Genomic DNA, 19,442 nt, shown 5'->3' with positions numbered 1-19,442 from the left:
CATTAGACTCCCCTCACTCTTCTGCTGGGAATCCAACAGCTCACTGGATTTAGGGAAATGACCCACACATGTCTGGGTTTACACACATTGAGTCATGTTAGTGTTTTCATGTACGAGGACTGACAGTGCAACTCTGCTTTGTAACAATGAGCTGAAGTCTTTTACTGCTTTTGTAGACTATTTTGAAGCCAGACAATGCACCGGACGAGCTGGCAAATGTAGCCAGGGAGATGGAGGTTGAGCTTCACTGCTTAGGCAGCTGCCTCCACGACACAACCCTGGATTAGCGGTAGAAAATGGATGGATGGATGGATGGATAGATGGATGGATAACATAAGATTTTTTTTATGTTATTCTGAACTGAATGTTTGTAGGGTTAAAGAGGGTCAGCTGAAGAATGCTGGTTAGAGGGATTTCTGTTTACAGTTATGCAAACAATGAGGGTTAGATGAGGGTTAAACTTAAATTAATGCATGTTTTACTGTTATTAAAGGGACTTCAGTATACAATAATAACCATATCAACAATGAAGCACCCAACTGGTGGGATCTCCAGATCAATGCGGATCTAATCGTCTTAACTAAGTTGTTAAAATCAAACCGTTATAATAATTATATTTGTATGACAAAAGTTATGCATCACAGTATTTTTTAAAACCCTACTGGTTTCACTGTATGGGACAGTGTTTCTTTTCCATGAAAGGTGGATGTTAAGCACATTTTCCACTGGTTAAGGGAAGAAATACTGCAGTAGATTGGCGAGAAAAGTCTACTCTGAATCTGTCTTTCTATCTGCGAAAAATAGCTTGTGTTGCTTCCACTGGCAACAACTTTAGCTCAAGAGCATTTACAGTAAATAGTTGTTTAATCAATGCCCAACATATTAAAACCAAAGTATCTTCAGAAAACAGATACAGTTCCTTTTTTCTGTTTCATTTTAATTTTCAGCATCTGCTATAGCTTCGCTTTCTGAATTTTCTCATTTCAGTTTCACTGCTCAACATCTTTTTCACAGCTGCTCGGCTGCATGTTTATTGCAGCAGTGAAAAAGTTCCTCCCCACAATCAAATTCCAGCTGCCCCACGTTCCCAACATTTTTTTTTTCTTGCATCATGTCTCCTCTCTGAGCTCTGTCCAGTGAGTGAAAGTCCGTTCAGTTTTTTTACTCTTGTTTTATCTCTTGCTTTTGATGAATGCACTTTGGTGAGCCAGCCACGGTGCATGTTTAAAACAAGGCCAGTGTTTTGATATCCATTTGCTGGCGTGTCAAGCGGATGTCAGCTGAGATGTCTGGTTTCAGGCTGGAACCCAAAGTTTCAAAGTCTGGTTTCTTATTCTCGGGATGCTGATTGGCTATGACTGCTTCAGGAATGTACATAATAAATGTCCCTATGCCATCAAAATTAATCAGAAACACTTTTTTATTCTCAGAAAGTTACATAGTGCTATTTTAACATAATTTAGTGGCAATAGTATAATATTGTTCATGTGAAATCATGTTAAATAATTACAAGTCTATTATGTAATAATTGTGACAAGCCAATCTAGTAGACATGAATAAATGAATATGAAGAGCAAAAATTGTTTATCTTCTCTTCTGGCAGAGTAAAAGTCAGCTATGGGACCATCTGGTATTTCCACAAACATTAACACTTTCTTAAGTGATTTCATAACTGACCAAAAGGACCCTGTTTCTGTGCTCAACTTGAAGAAGCAGCAGGAGAAAAGTCTAATTTCCTTCCAGTGAACTTGTTACCAACTGGCCATCCCCCTTTTTGCTGTATCACCCTCCATGCTAGATGTGAAAACAGTGAGACTTTCATATCAAAACACTCTTTGTAGCAAACTGAAAGGAAAACTCAAAAGTTGCAGCGATAACTGGTTCTTTAATAATTTGCTATCCAAAAGCATCAGAATTAAATTAAATTAAAACCATGCAAGATGGCTTTATGTGAAGCCGGCCATCATAAAGCTGAGGGAGAGCATGCTATCTAAAGGTAACAGCAACATTCAGATAACCTCTCCTGGGAGACATTGATAGTGATATACATGTACATGATAGTGCACACAAAAAGGCACTAAAAGTAGAGGACTAAGGAGGGATGAGAGACAGGAGGATCTGTGGTTGTAGAAAGAGCAACTTCTTTTAGAACTGTTGGAAGGGGTAGGGGATGTTTCACACTGTCTTACCATTAAAGTTTATGCACTTACAATGAAGCAATGGGAACCTAGGTAAACACTTTGAAAGCTCATAACTTACATTATCAATTTTATTGTCTTTGCATCTGTTTTCAAGGAGATGTAACAATACACCAATCTATATTTGTTCATTTTTGTTGTTACATTTTGTTAAAAATGCCAAATAAAGACCACCTATTAAAAATATTAGACTTTCTTACCATTTTTTCATGGGTCGAGCCTTAAAGGGTCAATTGAGTGCCTTTGGATGATTTTGTTGTGAATACAAATAGAACAAAATTAAATCACATTGAATTTGTCTGAACTGAGCTGAATTCAATTGGATTTAATTGAAGTTAAACTTAATTGAATTTAACTGAATTAGAGGCAATAACTAAAAAATGTATAATTTATTTTCTGAGCACACCTCATTGAATCAATAAAATATTGTATCATGATCAAACTTGTGATTTTAATGGTACGATTTACAGCGATAGCCATTCTATGAATCTTGTAAGACGATCTTGCCTAGATATTAAAGAAAACCCTCCCCCTTAACACCTCTTCTCTATGCCCAACATGTCGTCTGCCATGCAAAAGTTTGATTTTATGTGAGTGAGAGTGTGAGCTGTAACTTCATGAGGAATTAGCCTCTCTTGTGTCACAACAGAAATAAAGAGCTATGAGGACAAAAGACAACAAACAGACAAAGATGAAAACACAAAAGGTCAAATGTGACTGTGCAGAAATGTCTGTTTAGGTGTGGTATTTGCTGCAAAATGTTTGTACTCAAACAAGTGCAAAGATCCCATGCCTGTGTATACGTAACAAACAGGGTTTAATATGGTACACTGAGGGAAGAATTCACTTGATGACGCATGTGGTTGTCAGCCATGACCATAGATCCTAATCTCCCACTGAACAAAAGACATCAGTTTAGAGTCATAACCATGTAAAAACAATGCATCATGGTTTAGATTTGAGCTATAAGCTAACCGCACGGTACATAAAGCATATTATCATGCATTTTGATAATTTGCTAGGATATTAAAAGAAATTTCCCTCAAAATATATTTACAAAGTGAAAAAAAGACTAATCTTACAATAAAGGCTGGTGAGGATAAAGCTATCCATTCTTTCACAACACTGGCCTTTCACCATGCCACCCATTCACTTCTTTGTGTTCATTCCCAGAACCTCATCCATAAACATCAGACTATGCTCTCAACATGCAGCTTGTAACTGTTGCATCATTAATATCAATGCATTCATTCACATCAGCGTTCAAAGTGAAAATGCTGGTAGGAGGAGGTGCATGCAGTGGGAAATTAGAACACTCTGCTTGTTATAAGACACAAAGGATAGTCCCCCGTGGTTCTCCCCGCTTGTTTGGAGAATTTTACTATTGAAACAGCATGCGCTAAGCACAGTCATAACTGAGATGGCCCAGTCAATGCCAGCATTAAACAAAAAATTTCTGATGTAGAACAAGCTAAAGATTTTCATGCTGGTACCCACAGTTCGGATGTTAGCTAGCAGAGAAAGACTCGTTAAGAAATACCAGACATTTTGTTTTTGGTCAACACATGTAATGGAAGAAAAAAGTAAAAAAAAGTCGCCCTGTGGATCACTTTCAAGAGTTGAGAGGTGCATGTCATCTATACCAGTCAGTTGAAATGCAGACCACACAAGATACAGCCCTTTTAACGCTGCTTAAAAGATCCCACTAACAGCTGTAAACATCTGGTTATTGAGTGCAGGGTAAAAGTGTATAATTGGCGTTCAGTTCCACATCAAATAACTCTGCAGCAGTTACAGGGTTTATGTTTTTATTGGCTCTGGCTCGGCACAATACTGATGGGAACACAACACCTGTATGGACACGTTGGTATTCACTAAGGATGCTGCAGCTGGAGCCATAAAAGTGGGCACACACACTTTTTTCCTCTACAGACAGACATGATTACTCTAATGTCTCACATGGAGGCTATGAAACTAAATGAAAATTAAGAAAGAAAACATTTTGGGGTTTTCTGTAGCCTAAAAGGTGTCAGTTATGTGGGGTTGATGTCTATGGCTGAATTAAAAAGTAAGTAAGTATAATGATTCTCAGATAGTCACGATTATCATAAACACAACATGCAGGCCATTAGTTGGTGTTGTCATGGGGACATGCTTGTCCCCTGGGAGGGATAGGTAGCCCTCAGAGACCATGAGAAATTATTAAATTAGCTTGTTTTAGCATGTGTCTGCATTTCTAAAGCCCATTTAAACACAGTATGTTTGGTGTAAAAAACAATCAGAAACTGTGCTATGCTATGCCACGCCAAGCAACAAAATTGTAAAAAGTTACATAACTATATTGTTCTGTTTTGTACAAAATACAAAAGCTGTCCAACCACAACTCATGGATATTAGCCTTGCGCTAATGCAGCTAACCAGCTTCTAATAACAACAAAAAGGATCATCTCAAATGTTTCAAATGTCAAATTTTGATTCATGTTCTGACATTAAACTCTATATTTAGCTAGCAGATTTGCCCGTATGTCAGAACCCAACGCATATTTTTAACCTGGTTTCAATTTTTTTTCTTCTTCTTCACAGACTGTGTCTCAAACCGCGCACTTACATGAGTGCACTGGGAGGTAGTGTGTAGTGTGCACTAAGCACTACCTTCTGTAGTGACACTATCGTGGGTAAGTGCTGATCCGAATTGAGCACTAACGTTTTGCACTTACCAGAAGTGACGTAACAGCTTTTGATGGTGGTTCTTCTGCTGCCTTAATTTACAGAATGAATTTCCAACTCTTGATTTTACTTTGTTTACTCCTTACTTAACCCCACCTATAAACTTTGTCGCATCCAACGCAGGATCCTCCTCGGGCTGCACATGAATTATAACTTATGCTTATTTATTTTAAGGTTTATGACCCTCCTACATGCTGCCTAATCACAGCGCCTCTCCATTAATATACTTTTTTTAAGTTCTTCCTACGTGTTTGCATGTCATCTTACTTTTATGCTATGAAACGCCTTTTAAAAGGCCTCATTAGTGAAACAAAGAACCGTGGCCTCCACTGTATTAATCTATCTCAGTTAATAACAATAGAAGCCATCAGCACACGTTCATGTGTCTTTGCATGTCTCCCCCTCACCTGTTAGCATAAAGTACAATTTAAAACACTAATAAAACAGCTTTTAAATATGCAAAGAAATCTTCACTGAATTAAAATACTTTACATTATACATTTGTTTTCATTGGTGTTTACACTGATACCGTTCACGTCTGCAACAGGAAACCGATTATACTAGAAACCATCATTTAAAATATGAAATGCAGTAATGAAGACGCTAAAACAGGGATGCAGAAAACATTTTATTTAAACTTTTTATTAAAACATTTCTCTCTTGCCGCCTCCTCTTCTCCACAGCAGCGTCCTAGCCCGCAGGTGGTAAATGCCTCAGTGCCACTGCTGGCTCGGTAGTTTGATGCCACAGTGACCTACGGTGAACACACGATGGCAGTTTATATAAAAGCAAACATTATCAAATATATATGTACTTTATGGGTACTTTGCAGACGCTTATCTAAAGTGATGTACAATCAGCTATGGCTTAGTAAGCGGTACCATGGAAATGGGCCGGTTCTCTAACCAGCAGTGTTTCCTAATCAGTTTTCAGATCAAGGACCATTTCGTTTACACCAGAGACCCCACAGTGCTTAATCTGGAGGTTCAACAATCATGAATAAACATACGGAACCTATAGCATTAATCATTTTTAACACTTATAGCCCATCTACATCCGCAAAATCGGCTATAAAACTGCTAACATTTACGTTGCTAACTCTACTGCAGCCTCCAACAAATGATCAGGTCCATAACTGTCATCAGGGATAGAAGAGATAAGAAGCATGCTGCCGTTTATATTAGAATTATGATCAAATATCTTCATACTTACAACAGTAGAAAACAGCCTCCACCTGCATCGGTACCGCTGAGTCGGTGGCTGCCATTATTCAGCTCTGAAAAACTGGTTGAAAGTCCCTACTCTTCTGCTACGTCAGCAAGATGGCGTCCGTTTAGTGCGTGTAGTGTCCATCGTTTCGCACTAGATTTTTGGCCGAGTTTAGGGCAGTATCGGGGTACTTTCAGTGCACTGAGTTTTTACTGAAATTTCTGTGTCAGCGCACTAAGCACTTAAATGTAGTGTTCGAAGTATAGAAGTGCGCGGATTGGGACACACCCTGTGTGTTTGATAACACTTTTCATCTGCACTGCTGTGAGGAAAAAAGGAAATGTAACAGCTGGCCAGTGGTTGGCAGACCAAAAAGAATTATGTATGTAATAAACCCTAGACTTCAATGTCAGTCTATTCCTCTGTGCTCTGCTAAACTTTTTAAAGACTAAAATTGAGAACTGTATATGTGCAAGACTTTACCAGTCCTTTATGTTTTTTATGGTTCTTATGCTTTACATGTGTTTAATCATCATTGAAGTTACTTCCTCAGATAGTTTTAAGAACTTAGCCACCGAGTGTGGGGCGGCTGGGATGAGAATCAGCACCTCCAAATCCGAGACCATGGTCCTCAGCCGGAAAAGGGTGGAGTGCTTTCTTCGGGTTGGGAATGAAGTCCTGCCCCAAGTGGAGGAGTTCAATACCAGACATCGGTCTGTTGGGGTGAAGAAGGAGCTGACCCAAAAGGCAAAGCTCTCAATTTACCGGTTGATCCACATTCCTACCCTCACCTATGGTCACAAGCTGTGGGTAGTGACTGAAAGAAGAAGATCACAAATACAAGCAACCGAAATGAGTTTTCTCCGCAGGGTGGCCGGGCTCTCCCTTAGAGATAGGGTGAGAAGCTTGATGATCCAGGAGGGGCTCAGATTTGAGCCCAGGATGGTCAGGATGCCTCCTGGATGCCTCCCTGGTGAGGTGTTCCGGGCACGTCCCACAGGAAAGAGGTCCCGGGGAAGACCCAGGACATGCTAGTCGGACTACATCCATCGGCTGGCCTGGGAGCGCCTCGGGATTCCCCCCGGATGAGCTGGTGAATGTGTCTGGGGAGAGGAAAGTCTGGGTTTCCCTGCTTAGGCAGCCCCGGCGACCCGACTCCGGATAAGCGGAAGAAAATGGATGGATGGATGGATGGATGGATGGATGGATGGATGGATGAATGGATGGAAATGTTAATGCGGTCCAAAAGTACTGCATTAATCTTACAGGCCAGTTACAAAGCTACATATCATTGCTAACAGTTTAAAGAGCTGTTATCGTAGCCCAAACCATAACTAACTGTTCACTCAGTTAGTTGATAAGCATTATGAAAGTTGTTATCGAATGTTTGGGGTGGAAAAGGCAGTCTCTTAAAAAATGGTATGTTATTTATTAATCTATCTTTACAATATCTCTCCAAGCAAACTTAAATTAATCGAATCATCCCCTGCTGACGATGCCACTGATAAAGAGGAGTGAAAAATTTTTTATCAGGAAACACCAAAAATGTGATTCATTTGGTTTTTCTGCCATAAAAATTACATCTCAGTTCATGCTTTGGGATTTCTGTCCTCATACCTACAACAAAAGCTATCAGTATGCAGATTCCTCCAATCTACTGTGTTTTAGCCACAAATACAATAATCAGGTGGGAATTGGGTCAGAATTAATTACTCACACAAGCAGCAATGTACATACATGGGTCAAACTACACATTTAGCAGGTGTATGCACTTTTAAAGTACATATTTAGACCAGAAAAACAATTTTTGATCAACTTGCCCGAGAGTTTATACCCTGAGGTTGTCTGCTGTATCTATTTTTATGCTCCCTTGTTTCACCTAGTTCTCTGTCCTATTATCATACCTGCTCCATGTTTAATTATTAGCTCCCTCACTATACATGCTGCTTGGTTTCCTTGTTAATCACCTCATCTACCCTGTCCTGGTTGGTGTATCATCATGTCACCTTTGCTTTACTTTGTAGTTTGTTATGAGGCTTGTTGGGGCAGCTGTAGCTCAGAAGAAAGAGCAGTCATCTGTCATCAAGGGATTGAGTCCAGGCTTTCCCTGACTACAGGCCGAAGTGTCCTTGGGCAAGACATTGAACCCCTGCTTTGCCTCCTGATGTGTCGGGTATGAATGTGTGTGATAGAGCAAAACACTTATTAGGTAACAGAAGAAGTACTGTATGAGGACGTGGTGTAAAGCGCTTTGAGTGGTCAACATGACTAGAAAAGCGCTATATAACTACATTGCCATTTTACCATGTCGTTTTGATTTAAAAACGTGTTTATTCTGTCAGAGCAGCATCTTTTCCTTGTTTAAAATAAGTTTTACTTCATATGTGCGCCTCCCTCCAGGTGCCCAAATTCACCTTGTGACACATTAACCAAAAGGTCTTTGTTCTAGCGTAGTATAAAGCAGATATAAAGCTAGATGGTCAGAACTGGTTTCTAAACCGCTATAAAACAACATTTTAACAACTGTCATACCAGCTCCTTGAAGGAGTCAATGAAAAAAAATGAGTTAATCTTTTCCTGTGTGTGTGTCTTTCAAACATGTAATAAAGTCACTGATTCCAGATGACCCAGCTCTGACTGCAGTTCTGGTTTTAAGCCTAGGAATCACTGTGATGGCTGTTATCTACGATATCATAGTAGCAAAAAAATGAGCTAATGGGAGCAGCTGCTCAAATTTTGCTGTTGTGCAACAATAATAAAGGTGATTCTAATTCTAAAAAAGATTAAGAGTGTCAGTGTCTTTCTAAGCATCTCTTCCTTTCATTTAGCTAAAAACTAGCTGTACTATATGTCCATGTTTTTTATGTTTTTTTTTTCTTTAAGTCAAGCCAACAAAGACATAACAATCTAAAGTGGAAACAGCATTTGTCAGAATACACAAACGAACACTGTCTAAAGCCTCGGCACGGCCACCTCTGCTTATCAGCAATGTACGAATCCATTTCTGTCCTGCCTGCTGCCAGCCCAGCTGTTATTATGCCAGCTTTGTCTCTGTCCTCCTGCACTGCTGCCCATAAACTACATCATCTGCCCGGTGCCCAGGCCAGCCAGCCAATCACAGAGCAAAGCTCAAGCTGATAAAGCCAAGATCTGGACTTTCATTTGATAAATGGGCAGAGAAGACCCAATAAATCAATGCTCTTTATTACCATTAATGGAAATAAAGTATTTGAGATTTATGTAAAGACGTCCTTCGTAACTACACTTCTAAATTATTTTGTTAAAATAAAATTTTCTTAACTGTTTTGCAGCCATGAATTATGCCAATTTGTTTTAAAATGTCTCCATAGAGGTCAGTGGGGGAGGGGCTCAAAGGCTGCAATTTTATGATTGACTTTATTTTTTACTAAATATTAAAAGGTTTCCTTCAGAGACATGACAAATTTCAGGCTAAATCTTATTTCACGTTTATTTAAAGTAGGGGGTCAAAAAAATGTTCTTACAATGAAAGTCTATCGTACAAATCTTGTAGTTAACAATACCAATGTAACAAAAACACCCCCAACTGGCAAAATACAGTAGATGAAATTCAAAAATCTAAAAATACATTGAAACTTCCTTCCCAAATTTCATGGCTTGGGAACAATCACAGCCAAAATATTATCAATGAGCACAAGGGTTAAACTACTGTAATTACAAGTAGTTGTTCTATGCTCTAACTGCCACTTCTAAATATTAAAATCTCTGGCTTTTATTGTTTTTACAGTACTGGGATGTATTTAAATGCAGCTGATGCAACCCAATCCTAAGAGGGGATCACAGCGGACATTGAGCTGATGCCTCTGTAACTTGCTGATAGAGCAAAAGAGTTCAGATCTATGTGTGGAGGCGTCAGTCAGGCAGCTCTTGTTTACATCATGCAGGCAATAGTGTGGCACTTCTGCGCCACCACTGCAGGGCTGCTTTCTGTTGAGCACACCCACCAATCACACACAGCGTCCAAATGAAAAGCCGCTTTTCAAGCCTAACCTTTGAGAATCTGCAAGCACAACACCCTGTAATTCTACCTCTAACAGCAGTTACTGTGTGGGCCATCCAGCAACACGCCCAAACTGCCAAAACTGCCTAAACTGCTCGCAGGCATCCTAGCAGAAGAAAAGCTGATAGGTCAACGGTTTTTTTTAGAAGACAGATGTCTGAACCTGAACCATCTTGTTTCACTTCCCCGTTTTTGTCTGGGAACGTGAACCACTCAGATGTCTGAACATTTCAGGCATGTGATGAGTTGCTACAGCAGAACATACCTTATCACACAACAACTGTTTTGAACAGAACAGAAGAGGGTTTTTGGAAGTCTGTGTTTGTAAAAGAAAGACTTTTAAAGAAAAGCAAAAAAGTATGCATATATTATCTTTGCCTGTTCTAAATGGGATACTGTGCATGCATCTCCCTGCTGCAAAAACTGCTGAATCATGTTATAATACTTGTCAGTGCAACTGATACCCTTGACAACCAGACAAAGGCCAAATAAACCCAATAACCTGAAACATAATATGGACTTGAGAGAGACCACCTACAGTATTAGGGTTCTTATATTTCCAAACATCATCCTAAAGTAAGTGGTTACTGTGCACATGAACGAAGATCCTTAGAGCAAACCATACATGCAGCTTGCCAGAAACAAGCTGTCTGGTTGCAAGACTTATTATCTGAAGGCCTTATAGAACCATAACACATACCGAACACTTTCTGTGACAAGACTTGTGATTAATGATCTAAACTTTACCACAGAACAGGGGGCTGACTCAGAAATTTGAAATGCAACAGAAGCCCAGTCTAACTTAGACGTTAGTCCAGACAGTCACGAGTTAAACATTGTAAGAATTGCTAGATAGTTATTTTGTGTCAGGTAGAAGTACCAGTGAGTTTTAGTCGATGAAATGTTTGTGAAACCAAGCCTAGAAAGAAAATTCCTAGGGCAGTGAAAAAGATTGTGCAGGAACAGGTTTGAACCAGCCATCTTCCGCTTGAGGAGTTTAACACCCCCCTCACCACTTCTACTTCCCCAGCACAATGCTTTTGTCCTTGTCAAGTGGGGCAACTGTCAATATGTTACATCATGAGTATAAGCATTGCCAAATGGCAACATCATCAGTAGTGTGCCAGGAGCTGTATCACAATAGAGATTGTAGAAATGAAAATGAAGCATTGAACTGTCTTCAAATTAAGAGATGTCCCTGAGAATACATGTACAATGAGAACCGGATGGGCCCCAAGACCGGGCCCTGGGTAACACCACAGGAAAGGGGGACAGACTTTGACTTATGGGAGCCGACAATTACAGAGAACGATCTGTCAGACAGATGAGACATAAACCAATTTATTGCAATTCCTGAGACTCTTACCCAGTCTCTCAGCCTGTCCCTGAGGTGATGTGTGTGTACAATGTGTTACATAATGAGGTGTGTGCATACAAGGGAGGATGGTTAAGGCAGAAGATATTAATCTATAATTACGAACCAATTCAAGTAATGCCCATCACACACATACAAACAACTAACAAGCCGACATGCACACATCAGCAAACAAAACTCGGGCAAAAATACACAATTGTATGTTCCAAATCCATTCATTAACTTCCACCAATGCAAACACATGGTCACTCAGCACTTATTCTTGTGTGTCTTCATGTCATTCTGCAACACAGCCCAAAGAAAGAGATTGTTTGGACTCATTTGTGCTGAATTCATCACTAACAATAGCTTGCAATGATTATTTGTGTAGATGCTTCTAGTTTACTGCTAATGAGTGAAGCAAAAGTAACAGTGGGATGAAATGAGCTCATCCTTTATGCCAATTAAACATGAAAATGTGTGTCTATTGGCTTGAGGTGCCTTTGTTTTAAAGTTTTAAACATAGTGTGTGTTGTGCAGTGCAGCTCATATCACTTAAGAAGGGTTTCAATCTTGGAAGCTTACAATTGGATGGCAATTTTATTGTTTAATTAGCTGGTTTAGCTCAGTTCTGGATATCAATGAGGTCCCATACATTCAGTTTGTCTAACATGATGCCCTTTAGATAACAAAAATCATCAGAAATGTAACACTCCTTCCAAGAAAATTTAACTCATGAACTGCTGAAGTAGATAAATATATTCCAGCAATGTTCTTGTTGAAATATTGAAAGTGATGCATGCTTCAGAGCACATGCTCACAATTAATACAGTAATAATGGCTCTCATTGTCATTACGTTGCGCCTTTGAGCCACCCAAAGGGTTTGCCAAAAGGCCATAAATATTGCTTTTTAACCTCATGTTCCCATAGGCAACTAACTCCATCGTGCTTGTGTACTACACTTGTAATCGGAGGATTTCACCAGGGAGCGCATTAGTGAACTTAGTGCTGAATGTGTAGGGTGTAAACAAAGCAATAAACGCGGTGACGGTAGAGAAGTTTAGAATTTGGCTAATTTTAAGATTATAGCAGAAAGAAATGACAGTAGCTATATCATAGATGGTCTGTAAAGTGTTTGCAAACACGAAAAATTTATGACGCATCACAAAGACGCAGGTGATTTTGAATTTTGTTACCAAATTTGTTTTCAAACCTTTCCATCATTTTTACTGCTGTCGACCTTGTGACCTTACATCCAGTCAGATCGGTCCCTACACTGCCCCTTCTGGTTACTCACATATTGCAGGGTGTGAACACATACATGAGACAGCCATAATAAACACACATATAAGTACATTCTCAACCTAAGAATCATACTGATTTCAGTTGATTTTCTACAGTTCAGAGTTTAAAACAATTCAGTACAATCCCAGAAAGAGGCATAACAGGAGGCAGCAGTGTATTAAGAATTAAAACAGCTTCTTCTTCTTTGTTTCTGTAGCTGGTCATGCATCAGCTATGCTGCTAAATAATGGTAAAACTGGGACCCCAACAGAAGTCTCCCAAAAAAAGCAGGACAAGTTGGATCAGATATTTTGGAAACCTTCCCTTTTTGTTACCTGTGGATATTTAAAAAAAAATGCATACAGACCCATCAATAAAATACAGACCCAATAGAGACCCATATTGAGCTGGACCTCTTGGTGGAAACAGGGCATTATCTGCTTCTTTAACAATTGCCGGCACCCGTGAGCACCCGTTATTGCTGAAATTGTCTACAATTTCTCAGGAACAGTAGTGTGTAACTCTTGTAATTGATAACTTACCCTTTAGGTCAGGGTTCACCAGCTCCAGACCTCTTAAGCCAGTGTCCTACAGGTTTTCAATGTGTTCCTGCTGCAACAAACCTGGTTCAAATAAAATAGTTCTCCAACAGCTTGTTATCAAGGTCTGCACCAGCCGCTTACCAACCCATTATTTGAGTCTGAAAACCTGCCAGGCACTGGATCAAGAGGGCCAGAGTTGGTGATCCTTGCTTTAGGTGATCTACGGACGTTTTCCAGGCATTTATATCCCTTCCAGCAGGTTTCCCTTCCAGCTGCAAAATGTAATGTTTATTTTGAGACTTTATATGGTAAATCTGCAATGAGTGATCCTCGATAACACCATGTAGTTTAGGATACATGTAAATGATCGTGGTGCACCGCCACGGTAAAATAAAAGCTGGCATGACTCCAGAATTATGATCTTTTGTATTACAAGTGTTACAAGTGTTACTGGCTCTACTGCTGCTCGCTCAAGAGAGGTGACAAAGCAGAGTGAAGGGAGAAAGAAAAGGCTGAGAGAAGGAACCTTAGCAAGGATGAGTTTAAAGAAAATTTTCATCAAGCCTTTGAAAAGGACCCTAATTTTAACATCAATAGCTGCGTTTCCATTACAGTTTTTTGCAAAATAAAAGCGATATTTCTAACATTTTGACAAAGTGCATTGTGATTTGCAGATGTTTCCACTGAATGGTGTTTAACACATTAGCCGTTATTTTCACAAAATCTCGTCCTGCAAGACTCCACTTTGAGGAGGATAGAGATTTCTAAATCTTTGTAAAACTCTGCATTTCGCCGTTGTTTACTATCAAGGATGACGATTATATTTTTTTCTTTAATACTTTTTAAAAAGCGGGAAATCGACAGGTGGATCGGTGCCACGACTGCAGTGATGTGGACTCTGCTTCAGTCTGTCGTGGTGAAGAAGGAGCTGAGCCAAAAGGCAAAGCTCTCGATTTACCCGTCGATCTACGTTCTTACCCTCACCTATGGTCACGAGCTGTGGCTAGTGACCAAAAGAAGATTGCGAATACAAGTGGCTGAAATGAGTTTTCTCTGCAGGGTGGCTCAGATTTGAGCCACTGCTCCTCCACATTGAGAGGAGCCAGATGAGGTGGCTCGGGAATCTGGTTATGATGCCTCCTGGACGGGATGGATTTTTAAAAAGATTTTCGTCTCCTCCTGAGTCTACTCATACTACGCCATCTTTATTTGAAATAAACTGGTCACGTGACCTGCTACGCAACGAAGCGTAAATGCGAGAAAAGTGTTTCCATTACACTTTTGTGATATACTTCTATATCGACACGTCTGAAAAACTCCCTCATGAGAGTGTAAAAACTTTGTAGCGATATTTGAGAGTTTTTCAAAATGTAGGCGTTTCCATTCCCATTTTTTAGGGAGCTTAGAATGACGGTAACGTCCAATCAGGAGCAGCCAAAGATCAACCAGTGAACAGAAAGTTCTATGTGTGTGTGAAAAGAAGAAAAATAATGCTCCTCTATGGCTGGAATAAAGCCAAGAAGACGTTTCTGATGCACGGTGGCGCCACAAAGCAGCTGAGCTGGAGTTGGTTTAGTGAGGATAGCAGGTAAATACTATCATAAAAAACTGTAAATGAGGTAAAAATGTGAATATGGAAATAGTTTCTGTTGTGTGTTTGTTTCAATGCCAATATTTTTTCTGCTGAAAGCAAAGACTTGAGAGAAGGATGTGGAAGTGAGAAAAGGCTTGGTCACTGCGTATCTGTGTGTTATTTCTACAGAGATCTGTTAGTAATAACTTCTGTTTTCTTTTTTTGCTTGGTTTTATGGTGCTGTGTCTATTGATACATTCATTTTACATCATTTTAGCCTCATAATCTGACAGCTGAGGCCGTCCTGGAAACATCATGTCTACATGCTGACTGGATTAAAAAGACCAAGAAATAGCTAAAACTGGCTTTGTTTTTAGGATTAATCCTGGCTGTTAAACGTTTAACACCCAAACACAGCACAGGCTCTGGATGACTTTGCTTCATATCGTCAGCTTGCCAAGTTTGTGCAAAATCTTGACTTCATCTAATTATATTTAATTTCCTCTTTCTATTGGGAAACTTGTCTCTCCTTGTAATTTGCAACACATGGTACATACAAGCACACTGAAAAGACCTTCATCTTTGAAGACAGCCTTTTTTAGCATATTTCCCCCACATGGTCAGTCTTTGAAGGCTGCACGTGAACAGCACATTTATCAGTCCTCATGGACATAATTAGACAAGAAAATGAAAACCACACAGTCATGAAATTGGTCTAAATTTCTACTAGCTACTAGTTCAAATAGCTACAGTAACTGCTGCGTTTTCATTATGATGTGTAAAAATGTCAGTAAAAATCCATCTCAGAAGTCGACATCTTGGCTCAGCTGCCTGCACCAGACAGGAAAGACAGACTGAGCTTCATCCCTGAGCTGGACAGTTAATGTGAGGACAGCTCACACTACATCAATCCATCCATCTCTGACACTTACCTTACAATAATAAGAGATATCTTGGAGCCTTTTTTCAGTTTCCTTTTTTCTACCTTTTGCTGTGTAGCTATTTAAAAATCTGTGGCTTGTGATGAAGACTCATCAGATACAGCTCTGCTGACTAATGTTTCAGGTTATGAAGTGAAACAGGAAAACAATAGACTGCTGACTGCTCTTCCTTTGTTCATCCAGTCACTTACATTTTCTGTTTGCCCACAACAGAATGAATTAGTTGTTAAACCTAAAATAAGAAAGGCAGTTTGCAGTTAAATTTATCTAAATGTTAAGATAGCAAATTTAGGTTACTTAAACCGAAGTTGAATTAAAGGTAGAAAAAAAACAGTCACTGGCCCTTTAAATGGAGAACCTGCTGAAGGACTCCTTAGAATAAAGAATAGAAACAGAAAATGAGATGTACTCACCACTGCAGACACACACATGACAGGCATTGTCCTGATTTAGAAAAACACAGACGAGGGTCGAGCTAGTCCTTGTCCAAGTTGTCTAGTTGAGTAACACTTCTCTAGATCTTTCTCATCATCATCACCATTATCCTCAGTCCAACGGAGGAGAGAGAGGCTTGTGGAGCAGCGGCAGTCTCAACTGCTGTGTTTTATAGTCTGTGCCTCCAGGTGGAGCGGGTTCAGACCGTGCAGGATGAGGACTTGGCTCGCAGAGGACGCTGTGGTAATTCCCATAGCGATGATGGATGAGGGCCACGCTGGGACCGCCGGCTCGCCTCGCCCCGTCCTGCTCAGTCTGTGTGCAGTGCGGCTCTCCTTACCGCCCTGCAGACCTCCACAAACAGTGCAGCAGTGTCGTTGGTTCACGTAGGCGGGACTTACCGAGTCGTCTAGGCCAATCACAGCCCGAAGAGAGCCGTGCACGTGGATAGAACCACCGGCGGATTTGTCATATCCTGGGGAGCTGTAGGGTGGAAGTCTGATGCTATTTTCTCTAAAGGACATGTCTAGTTTTCCTTTCTACTGGATGAAAACGTGTTACAGTCATAATGGCCCCAGGCTACCCTCATGTCTGCATAATAAACACAAGGTTAACATGAGCTGAAACAGAATTGTTGTAAACTTGACACAAAAATAAAGAGATTAGTGTTATTTCTTAGTTGTAACAATGATTCCTGGCAGTAAATATTATGTTGATGGAAAGTCGGTCTATTTCCCTTTGGAATGGAGCTACAATGATTTATATTAAAAATTGACAACAGCTTAAAAAAGAATTAGATATTTTTAATTGGTTTAATGTGGTGAGGTGTCTTGGGCACCAATTAACTTATTCATTTGACTTTGAACGTGGCATGGTTGTTGGTCTGAGTATTTACTGGGATTTTCACACACATCCATCTCTAGCGTTTACAGAGAATGGTCTGAAGAAGAGAAAATATTCAGTGAGCAGCAGTTGTCTGGACCAGAATGTCTTGTTGATGTCAGAGGTCAGAGGAGAATGGGCAGACTGGTTGGAGATGACAGAAAGACAACAGGAAGTCATATCAGCACTGGTTCCAACCAAGGTCTGCAGAATTGCATCTCTGAACACACAACACATCTAACCTTGAAGCAGATGGGTTTCAGCAGCAGAAGACCACACCGGGTGTCTCCTGTCAGCTAAGAACAGGAAACTGAGGCTACAATTCACACACACTCACCAACACTGGACAATAGAAGATGGAGAAACGTTGCTGGTCTGATGAGTCTCCATTTCAGCTCCACATTCAGATGCTAGGCTCAGAATCTGCTGGAAACATCATGAAAACATGGATCCATCCTGCCTTGGATCAACGCTTCAGGCTGCTGCTGGTGTAATGGTGGGGAGGATATTTTCTTGGCCCACTCTGGGCTCCTTAGAACCAGCATGGCCTGGTTTAACCAGCACAGCCTACCTGAGTATTGCTGCTGACCATGTCCATCCCTTTATGACCACAGTGGAGCATCTTCTGATGCTACTTCCAGCAGGATAATGCACCATGTCACAAAGCTCAGATCATCTCCACCTGCTTTCTAGAACATGACGATGAGTTCACTGGACTATTAGAACATTGTCCATGGAAGATCAAAAACCAGTCAAGTAACTTGACCAGACTCCAGAGGAATTATCAGAATTTCACATTAGATTAATGTTTTATTTGCTCAGAAATGACTCACAACACAATCCCAGTCACCTGTATGTGGCTCATGTTTCAGCTGGACTAATCTTTCTTTGCTGTATCAGACACCAACTGTGAGACAGCAACTGTCCCATATGTGTCAGTGGAGCAAACATGTTGACCTGATCCAGTCATCTGTTCGCAGCAGTCAGTCTGTCATCCATACATTTACTGCCCTGCTGTCAACATATCCAGACACAAGCTGTTAGTAAGCAATCTGCACATGAACAAGTTGGCATGTCTGTGGCCTCAGATGTTTCTACAAATAGCAGCAGATAAAAGAGTGGAGCACCATCTGCCCTGCACGTGGAGAGGAAGAGAGAGGGAGGGAAGAGATAAAGGGATGAAGCATGCCACTTTGCTTTTACTGGTGAACTGAGATTAAGTGGGTTGTTGACTCAGACGTTAGGAAAAATCTACGTTTATCCCTTGTGGGTCACTTCAATTTACAACCCCTTCCAGTAACTAGAGGACAAAAACGTACACTCCTAAAAACAGCTATAAAAATATTACATATTAATGTTTTGTTTTTCTTTTTTGTTTTTTTTTTTAATCCTTCAATAAACTTATCTTTTTTTTTCTTTTGTTTATATGTTTGGGTTTTTTTGTGTCAGATTTATAATTTACAATATTTTCTAGTTATTATAGGACAAAAAAGTCTCTGCAAACTGCTATAAACCAGATTCCTGTTTTTCCCCCAATTTTTTTGGTTAAATCACTCAATTTAATTCAGTCCTCATGAAAATACAAAATTATGCAATAATTCAAATTATTTTTACCCTTTAAATGCCAGTCTGATCACATGTCACTTTTTTATTTAACAAAAACACACAAACTTAGCCATGTAAGAAATGTTAGGTGGATGGGGATTTTATTTAATTAGCTATATTTAAAAAAAAACAAAATCTATTTCAATGCATTGCTCATTGGGTTTTTTCTTCTTCTTCTTCTTCTTCTTTTGCATTATCATATGTATTGTTTGTTACCGTTTTAGGTCAAAAAATAGTACTCTCCAGAGAAATTTTTTTTCTAAAGTTTTAACACACTAACACCTTAATGCCTGAACCTAATTACAATTATATAAAAACAAAATAAATACAGAAAACAATTTAAGGGGGGAAAAAACAAAAAGAAAAAGACTGGAATAAGACAAGTACAATTAAATAAAAAAATATTCAAACCAATTAATTAAAATAAATAAATAAATAATCTAAAAATTAATATATAAAAAAGTATAAATAAAAGCAAATACATTATTATATAAATAAATGGCAGGGCCCCGAGGAGCTTCCTTAAGGCTCCAGCATCCAGAGCCAGAGTTCCTTAAAGCTCTGGATGCTGTAGGGCTGTCTTGGCTGACACGCCTCTGCAGCATCGCATGGACATCAGGGACAGTTCCCCTGGACTGGCAGACTGGGGTGG

At 39.8% G+C, this 19,442-nt stretch overlaps 1 protein-coding gene across 1 annotated transcript in view; it reads right to left on the bottom strand.

Annotated features, from left to right (window-relative positions):
- Nucleotides 1-16,732, bottom strand: part of tnfrsf21 (tumor necrosis factor receptor superfamily, member 21) — a 53,584-nt gene extending 36,852 nt beyond the window's left edge. Inside the window, exon 1 of the mRNA XM_041976286.1 lies at nt 16,282-16,732. Coding sequence (XP_041832220.1) covers nt 16,282-16,308 — 27 coding nt within the window. The 5' untranslated portion in view covers nt 16,309-16,732. The remainder of the gene's footprint in view (nt 1-16,281) is intronic.
- Nucleotides 16,733-19,442: the final 2,710 nt, after the last annotated feature.

This window comes from Melanotaenia boesemani, chromosome 22, assembly GCF_017639745.1.
Source record: "Melanotaenia boesemani isolate fMelBoe1 chromosome 22, fMelBoe1.pri, whole genome shotgun sequence".
Classification (NCBI taxonomy): domain Eukaryota; kingdom Metazoa; phylum Chordata; class Actinopteri; order Atheriniformes; family Melanotaeniidae; genus Melanotaenia; species Melanotaenia boesemani.
Note: the sequence above shows the minus strand (reverse complement) of the source record. Positions and strands in the feature narration are given on the sequence as shown.